This window comes from Anabas testudineus, chromosome 11, assembly GCF_900324465.2.
Source record: "Anabas testudineus chromosome 11, fAnaTes1.2, whole genome shotgun sequence".
NCBI classification, from domain to species: Eukaryota; Metazoa; Chordata; class Actinopteri; order Anabantiformes; family Anabantidae; genus Anabas; species Anabas testudineus.
Genome location: NC_046620.1, coordinates 9,406,923 through 9,416,889, shown reverse-complemented (window position 1 = coordinate 9,416,889; position 9,967 = coordinate 9,406,923). Strand labels below are relative to the sequence as shown.

At 39.5% G+C, this 9,967-nt stretch overlaps 1 protein-coding gene across 1 annotated transcript; it reads left to right on the top strand.

Moving 5' to 3' along the window:
• The first annotated feature begins 586 nt into the window (after positions 1-586).
• On the top strand, positions 587-9,226 carry zgc:63863 (TBC domain-containing protein). The gene is made up of 10 exons (XM_026349098.1): positions 587-816; positions 2,047-2,101; positions 2,828-2,958; positions 3,042-3,122; positions 3,924-4,110; positions 4,243-4,344; positions 5,579-5,720; positions 6,540-6,724; positions 7,530-7,639; positions 8,944-9,226. Exons 1-10 carry the CDS (start codon positions 747-749, stop codon positions 9,123-9,125), a joined length of 1,245 nt encoding a protein of 414 aa, XP_026204883.1. The 5' UTR covers positions 587-746; the 3' UTR covers positions 9,126-9,226.
• Positions 9,227-9,967: the final 741 nt, after the last annotated feature.

The following is a 9,967-nucleotide window of genomic DNA, read 5'->3' as shown; positions in this document are numbered from 1 at the left end:
TGCAATCAGAACAGCTAACTAAAAAAAATGCATAATACTAAATACCACTCAGAATCATGTAACTATTGTAAATATAATTAGTTTGAATGAGTTTAATTGAGTCTCTTATAAAGTAAAGTATCCCCCGCTAATCCAGTTTTATTGGTCCCAATCGTATCATGGATGGATTTTGCAACAGTGAGGGCACAGACTTGTAAAAGTCCCATTACTCTTCTACACAGCAGTGATTGTAAATGTTTTGTTTATTTTGTAATCTTTAAATCATTGCAGTCTAGGGAAGACTATTAGAACATTAGATTTTATAAACGTTATATCTCTCTGACATTCCTCACATGTGTTACAGTGCTTTCTGTCACACAAAAAAACACTAACAACATTCACAACGAGTAAATATCTAAATAATTAAAATGTTATGGGATTAAATTATTTCAATCTTATATAAAACATTTTCCTCACTCAAACATCAGAACTACAAAACTACAATCAAGTCAGAGTTCAGTGTGAGGCGAAGGAATAGCCAATAGTATTCGTGCGGTGGATCACGTGTCTTCTCTGGCCAATTAAAACGCAGCAAATGGACGTCACGGTAGGTTGCTTCCTTCAGAGACAGCAGCTGGTAGAGTGAAGGTCTGTCGTCGTGCGGTTTATTAGTGCTTTGAATCTGTTTTGAGACACACATTTAGTTTATTCATTTGTCTATGGAACCATACAAACTTAGTTATTCACTAGTCAGCATTTAGGGGAGGATGAAGAGGCTCAAGAGGAAGAAACAAAACGTGGGAGTAGCGGTTAGCAGTAATGGATCTGTCACAAGAGGTAAGTCAGCCACAATTAGCAAGGTAACAGCTAACATTAGCCATTATTAAGGTTAAAGTACACCAGACATATGCACAGATTAGTCGCACACGGTTTGTTCGTTCATCAGAAGTCTATGTTTTACTTATGTCGACCTGTTGAACACACAAACAAACCTTCACCACACTTTGTGGCACTTTGTGGCAAAATGTCAGTTTACTTTATGCGGTTATTTCGGCCAGCTGACACAATCTGCGAGTACATTGTTAGTTAGACAGGAATCATGAGTTATGGGCTGTTTTCCCAGCCTGAATTCAGTCTTTGTCTTTATATGGGTTTTGTGAGCGAGAACTTCATCCACAATGGTGCATGCGTGGCAACCCTGTCAGCCAGTTAGGACAGTTTGTAGACCATCAGCTGACAACCAGACACAGACCAGATAGGAATGATCCTATGTACTGTGATCACTTCATCCAGTCATCACTGGATTTGAGTTTAAACCTTAAAACCATTCAAACTCTTAGATCTGATTTAACTTTAACACCCACTGATTAATATTTACATAGTTTTGGTAATTTTTGTTAACTCTGTCTTAGTTTATCGTAACTGGATTATTTGCCCGACAGGCTTCAAGGACACCTACGATATTTTCTGTGTAAGCAAATGATGTCGAGCAGAATAAATCAAAACAAAGTACTAAAATATGCAGTTATTACTGGTCACAATTCATGCGTCACAACATAATGTAAAATGATAATAATGGTATGCTGAATATTTGTTCCAACCTTTTTACATTTTGAGTGAAACTGAAAGAAGCTGATGATTATTTCATATTTCACTTACACTGTCAAATTATTTTTTTAACTTTAACTTTGCGTTAATGTGACTATTGGCATGTGTAAATGCATCTCTTTGTTGATATAGTGCAGATCGAACTTTATTAAACTTGTCAGACTGCTACTACAACAGAACCAACAGGTGCATGACCAATGACGCTTGTCAATTGATCGTGGCAAAATTCTCTGGGATCGACTGAAAAAAAAGCCGCCAAATATACCTGGGCGGCCTGCCCAAGTAAACTGTGTGTGGGAAACGCTGCATGTGATCACCAGATTGCCCACTTAAAAAAACAAATCAAATGACTGTGACTTTTTTTCGTCTTTATGTGCCTCATGTTTTACTTACATTCCTTAAATGTTTCCCGCAGTCTACCTCACATCTCTCTTATCCACACGTCTCTTTCTTTTACAGATCCAGACTGTGGGAGGAAACAGAAGTTGGCTGAGATCCACCAGGCTTTGATCAGGTTAAAAATCAGTTACAGTTTCCTGTGAAAGACTATGTATTCTGACTTGAATGACATCTAGAATAAAATTAATTTTAACTACTTTAATATAATTTTATTTTCACCATTTGAAACAACTATAGTAATTGACAACTGAGCCAGTTTACTGGTAATGAAACAGATTTTTCGTCATGACTGACTTACACTGGATTGCTGATTTAAGTATGGTGTTTTAGTGTACAAATTAACCTTCTCTGGTATGCAATTATCCACTGACAATGACCTTTATCACTCCCTACTAAGCTAATTTCACACATGAATATTACATATGTGCCCAGAGGAATAGTGTGACTAGGAACCTGACTTTCACATCACTTTAGTGTCAGGGGACACATGGGGCTGTATGGAAAATGGCACAGAAAAGGGAATGCATATTTAAACAGGAGTTATAGATTTACATAATGACTACAACAAAAATAATTTCACATAAACAAAAGAATAGGGTTTTGTCTCAGTTCAATTACTGACAAGTTGTGTAGGACAGATGTCACAGTGTCAGGTAGATATGGAGAGATTACATGTTTGAACAAATGCGTTAAGTTGATTTCTACTAGAAACATCTAAAGTAATTTAAAGACATTTACATTTTTATGAGAGGGATGAGAATTGGTTACAATTTGTTTATTTTTTGCAGTGTGGACAGACTTAAAATAAGTGCATGACAATTATCTATTCTGACTTATACAGCGATCCAGTGGACATTGAGACCCTGAGAAGAGCAGCAATCACTAAGGGAGGATTGCTCACTGATGAACTGAGGAGGAAAGTGTGGCCCAAACTACTGAACATCAATGTGTATAATCTACCACATAAACCTGGTTAGTGGTTGATGCCATGAATACTACATATTCCAACTATTACGGATTTTAAAACTGTTATAATAACATTTTTTGTTTTGTAGGTCGAGATGTAAGAGAGAACCACAAAGACTACAACCAGGTAGTCCTGGATGTCAGGAGGTCTATGAAGCGGTTCCCTAAAGGTCAGTGTTTCTGCCTGTGTGTGTTTTATCTCTAAAGATAGCAGCTTAGCTCAGGGTGCCATTTATCAAACTGTAACACTGTACTTACAGCAACATACAGAGATCTGGGAAGGATTAATAATTAATGAACTGAGCTGCACTAGGGAAGATTTTTGTGTCTCAACACAGCCTGTGCTGTCAGCCAAAATCACAAAGTTTGGAAAGCAAACGGAGAAAAGTGTCTTATTTAACCAAGAGGCGCCTATTTTATCCAGTTAATTATTGTGTTGTTCAATATACGAAACACCCTGCAGGGTAGAAGCAACAAAAATGGGGGTGATCTGGACTCTCACTATTATATTTAAGTTCTAAATATTCCATATTCAGAATGAGCATTTTACTTCTGTTAAAAAGTGATTTGATAATGATCACAAGTGGTTTTAGAAAAGGGCTTTTACAAATGTAGATATCTCTATTTATTTTGTGCTTCAGGAAGATTAATGTAAATTCACATGTTGCTTCTGCAACTTATGTTTATCATATACCCTATCAAATAACCCATGTAAACTTAGATTTGTGGTTGGGTTGGTTGCTTTCACTATAAATATAGTGAAAGCAACTATAAATATTTATAAAAAAAACTGATTGCACAGACACAGTATGGCCACAGAGAATATTAATGGACTAATGGTGTTAGTGTAACTTCTGCATTCATGTGAAGTTCATATCTCAGAGGTCACTGACATCTTTTGAAAGAAACTACTGCTCTGTCCATGTTTTGCAACACTGAGTGTAATTGAACATGCTGATCGTCTTCCTCAGGCATGCCAACTACAGAAAGAGCAGTGCTACAGGAGCAGCTGATTGACATCATACTGGAGGTTTTGAAACACAATCCTCAGCTCCACTACTATCAGGGCTACCACGATGTGGCTGTCAGTCTGCTGCTGGTGGTTGGGGAGCGAATGGCCATTGCCATGCTGCATACTTTATCCAATTATCATCTCAGGTTAATATTTTTTGATTAATCTACTATCTAGATTTTTTATTACTGCAGGTTTATCTCATAGTACAAATTTTCTTTGTTTCATTTTTCAATTAGCAGTAATATTAATGGAACTCATGTTGTCTTTCTCTATAGGGATTTCATGGATCCCACCATGGACAGCACCAAACACATTCTGAACTACTTGATGCCTATATTGGAACAAGTAGATACAGAACTACATGACTTCATGACCAGGTACACACATGAAAGCACAGAGTTTTCACATTATCTTTTGCTGCTACCAGGCTTATTCGTTTCTGTAGTGCTGAGCACCTTTTAGTGCACATTTGCACTTCTAGTTGATGGCAACTAGTCTGAAAATTATAAGTCTATTTCGGCTGACAAATAAAGGTAATGTAGTGTTAGTAAAAACCACTAGAGGGCATCATGATGTTGATTTTCCTCCGTTGTCTTCAGTGAGACAAAGCACAACATGTTTTGTGGTTGAATAACAATTGAAAATTCATCAGTACCAGTCTCATTGGGTGGTTCTAGTAACAGATGGTCCAACAGCTGTTTGAGCTGCCTTTCAGTCCCATCAAGGTGTTCACCACATTTACATTAAGTTGTAATGTCCTGTAGTGAAATAAGCCAAAAAATAATTTATAAAAAAAATAATCTTGAGGATAAGTCTTACAATACTCTAAACATTTATAGATACTGTTACTGTAGGTTCATTTTTGAACAGCTAGTGAATTGTCAGAGGAATGTTACACTTTATGTGTGCCTAAGAGCATATTTGTACGCCTGCATTTACAGTACCTTTTGTGATGCTTTGCTGGGAACCTCTGTGTTTGCAAGCCACATGTTGACTCGCACATAAGCTCACACAAACGCAAAAGGCACAAAAACAAGATGGTGCACTTGCAGAAAAACGTCAGGATAAACAAGGCTTCACTTCAAAGTTTGGAACACTCTTTTTAGTGAGCACTTCCTCTTCCTCTTCATGTCCCTCTTATCTCTGCCTCTTTTATTCTCTCCTCTTTATCCTGTTCCTTTGTTTTCTCTCTCTTCCACTTAGTTTAGTCTCTGTTTTCCTACCATCACATATGCTCCCCGGCCTTTGCTCTTTCTCTTTATCCTTCCCCCACCCATCACTGCCACAGACATCTTTTTTACTTGTCACTCCTTTACCCACTTCCTCCCTGAATGTTCCATCCAATATTTATCAACAACCTGAGGGTTTTCTTGATACTGTCAAAAATAACTACCTATTTATGCAAGTAGTAAGGTTCTAAGCAACATGTGAAGATAAAGAATCTATTTTGCCAAGGCCAAAACTTAGGACCTGTTAATGGGCACGCTTGCCACCTAGCGAAACTAACAAAAAGAGTAGGCCTAAGCACAAGTTCTCATTTCAAACGGATGTTTTTTAAAAATAAGAGATCATAAAGGGAAAAACAAAATGTTTGTGTGCATTTTCTTTTAGGGCAGAGGTGGGTACCATCTTTGCATTGTCTTGGCTCATCACCTGGTTCGGCCACGTCTTGTCAGACTTTAAACACACACTAAGGCTTTACGATTTCTTCCTGGCCTCACATCCACTGATGCCCATCTACCTCGCTGCTACGGTAAGAGAAAGCCGAAGCCACCAGGCATGAACAAGAATGAGTTTGTTTTGTCAGTAATCCAGGGTGCTCGCTGATGAATACATGCTGCCACAGTCAGAAACACAGGGAGGCAGGGCACTGTGAAGTCACTGGACTAGTTAATTAGATACCTCCTAATGAACAGATGCGAGAGAGAAGGGTCCACAGACATGGAGGGAGACACACACGGCGAAGAAGGAAAAGGATGAAGACAACATTAGGAAAGAGAGTGACAAACAGAGCTGATTGATGTACTGCATGACTGAATACGCAAAAAAAGAGCAAACAGATTACAAAACAAAGGCATTTTCTGACTTGTGGCTGAATTCATACTTGCTGCTCGGCACAAATGTTGCTGGAACATGTATGAGTGCGCCTATGTTTGTGGAAAAAATTTTTGTTTGTGCACATGCAAGCAAACTTGTTCTTAGGTGTCTGTGTATGAAGAGGAAGCCTTGTTAACTGAAGGGTTTGGTGCATGTTTACTAGTGTGTGCACATTTTGCTCATTTGCACTTGAGGATGTGTGTGTGTCTGTGTGTGTGTGTGTAGGGGCTGGGCAGAGGGAGAGCTCTGTTTGAAGTGTGTGAAACAACAAAGCAGAATGTAGTTCATGTTTCCTCCAAGGCTTGATGCAGCACACAGCAGGGGGCATTAACTCTTTATGTGCTGATTTCATTTCCAAGCACTCATTCTGCTTCACAAGCAAACCAACTAAACCAGATGTATCGAATCAAACCCATATTTTACCACAGTGAACTACTTGGGGTTTCAACATTTCAATGTATTCTCTTTTCCTCAGATTGTATTGCACAGAGAGAAGGAGGTGAAGCAGACAGAGTGTGATATGGCTATGGTCCACCATCTCCTCTCTCGCATCCCCCAGGACCTCCCATATGAACTTCTGATTAGCCAGGCCCAGGACCTGTTTAACCAGTACCCTCCAACATTATTGGCCAAGCGGGCAGCACTGCAATCTCACAAGAGGTGAGGAAACTAAAGTTGAAATGAATGAAAATGGTTTATATTATGACTATGGCAATATTACTTAAAAAAAAAAAAAAGGCCAGGCACTCACTGGACCTCAAGCAGTGACTTCATGCTTAAAAAAACAATGCAATGAATGAGATTAATTATTTTTATTTATTATTATGATTATTTAACGTTCATTACATTTAGCATACTCAATCAAATCAGTTATTTGATTAGCTGCTCCTTCACTTTCACTTTTTGTGTTCAATGCCTGTGATGCAGTTCCCTCAGTAACCAAGAGGGTGTGCTATGAAAACACATGGAGACTCGGTGGCACTCCTGACACTCCTGAGGCCATTTAGTGGGTGTGCACATGTGTTTGTGTGAAAGAGACAATCTTTTTATGTTTTATTACTTTGGAGGAAGCATTAGAGGCCCAACTACACTCTCTGTCTCACTGTATTCGCAGTCTATTAGTCTCTTTCCTGCTTGAAGTGTCCTTCAGTTTGGCTAATTGGTCGTTGTTCAGGGCAGGATGCGACTTCTCTGACATGAGACCTTGACTGACTGATACTGAAAGATACTGATGTCTCATAATGCATAGCTTCCTATACACAAGAGCTACTGAGTAAGCAGTTCTCTCACATTGTCTCTCAGTCTCTGCCTCACCTGTCTTTATCCATCAGTTTTTCTATCCATCTGTCTCTTCATGTCATTCCAGCTATTCATTCTTCACCTCAGACCCAACTATGCGCTCCATCAGTGACTCTCTTTAACTCTGTTTCCTCCTGTTTTCTCCTTTTTTGTTGTCTTTCCCCAGTCTGTCCATCAGCACCTTTCAGGCCTTTCAGCTCTCCACCCTCCACCAAAGACCAGACTCTGTTCTCCAACGCCTTACAAAGACCCAGGGTACCACCACGTCCAGACATGGTATAAATCAACTGTGAATACACATACAGACTCTTCTATAGATGGGTGAAAAATTTATGGTTGCATAGTCTTTGAAATTGAGGAAAAAAAATGAATATTAACTGTGAGATTCTAAGAACAAAATTTCTACTCTAGCAAAATCATTTGATGGATCCACAGACTCTTGAACGTGTTTACATGAGAACACAAATCATCAAAACAAGGCAGCAGTAAATATGTCATCCCCCACAAAGGCTGCTCCACTTTGGGCCAATCAATAACAAGTAAACAAATATTGTAGCACCCCCATCAGACCAATCAAGTGCACATTTAAATATGCAGAACAGAACAAAGCAAAGCATTACTCCCGCAGGTTTGGTGAAAATCTGTTCAGAGGCCTCTGACATATTGTCTGCAATGTACAGGCAATCAAAATATGTTGTAACATTCCCCTCAGGCCAAACAGCGTAATATTAAAATTGATACACATCATTCCCTGTTGTTTCATCAAAATTCAATTTGCTGCATCCAAAATGAAGTGCATAACAAACAGACAGAGGGTCAATCTATAGCACCTCTTGATTTCACCTTGGCAAACGGTAAATGTGAGTAAATAGGCCTGGTAGATAAGCGAATATCTAAATGTGCAGTTATGGTTACATTTTTCAGTGTGAAAGTTGATCTTTGACTTGGGGGAAGACATATTGATAAGAAACTACCAACAACACCAAAATCTCAATACCACTGTGGTGCCCTTGAGAAAGGCTCTTAACCTCCAAGTGATCCAGTGGAGCTGCTCACTGGCTGCAGGTCAGACTGTGGCTGTGTTCAGCAGCTTCCAGGTATGAATGTGTGTAACTGTGAAAAAAGATGTGACCTCTCAGCGAATCATCCCTGAATAAATAATGATGAAAAACAGAATCATAACTCGAGGTCTGCTCAGTGAATTCAGATAAAACTGACAAAAACGACATATTTTGAGAAAGCTGCAACATAAGCAGGTCTCAAGTGTAATAGTCAAATTATGCATTGTGATTCACAGAAAACGTTTACATACTTTGTACTTGTGTCATTTAAAAGACACAACTTATTATGATTGATTTTTTTATACTAATTGCTTTGGGATATTGTGACCTCTCCTTGTTGCTACTCCTAGTGTTTTGACATTTCTTGACCTCCTTTTTTTATGTTTAATCCCAGTATCAAAATGCAGCTTCATCCTCCTTTGGTTGAGCTGTGAGCATTTTAAATCCTCTTGACCCCCCCCCCCACCCATGCCTCTGCTCCTCACTTTCTGACCCCTTCTCCCTGTTCTGTGCTCGTAGCCTCTCAGCACTCAGGTCTGGAAGCAGCTTTATCCCAGGATAGAGTCCAGCTGTGGGCGAAGGGGAACAGGATGGTGAAGATGGCAGTGTGGGGGCTGTCCGCCACACTTGGGGCGGCTGTGTTTGCTGTGGCTCAGACGGCAATGGAGTGGGGACCTGAGATGTTACTACAACTGTTCTGACGTGGTGGCGGTGGTGGGGATTAAGACTGTTTAACACGTGCACAGACACACAGTGACACCAGACACACATCTGCTCTAATGACTGACGAACAATTTTCAAACACAATCACAGACGTTGAACACTTGTAGCTTGTCTCTTCTTCTGAGGCGACAGCGTAGAAAAGCAGAAGGGGGTCAGATATCTTGGTGCCAAACAGGTTGTTGCTGCTCAATGAGCAAATTTTAACCACTAGTCAGCCTCAGGATGCCTGTGCATGTGTGTGAGTTGGTGTATTTAAGTTTTAGAGTGTTTCATAAATGCCAGACTGCAAGCATGGATGGATCACTGAATCATCCACCAACGTAGTCAGGGTCCCTGACCCGTAATATAGATAGTTTGAAAATAAAGTAAATAAATTGACCACTAAGACACAAAATGACCACATGTCACATTAAAGGTTTTTTAACAGGGTGTGTTGTTGTATAGACTAAGACAAATTTCAAATTTGTCTTAATGGACTATACAAAGCTTGACTTGACCACAAAGACGCACAGAGACACAAAATCACCACAGGGACTTGCATTTCCTGGGACCTGTTGTCACATAAGCCATCCATGCTTGTGAAACACTAACACATTGCTCTTTCAGGCACTTGTATTCTTATACCAATTTACGTTTCTTTCTCCGTGCTTCCCTAATCCTGCTGATTATTTTGCTGATAGCTCTATTTTAAACTGTCACTCTTGTTTCCGTGCATTCCTATTGAAAGTGTTTTTAGTGCGCTTGTAGGATCAGCAGCCATATCTGAGAGCCAAAAGTGCCCGTAGCCATCACGAAGATACAGGAATACAAATTATTAAAG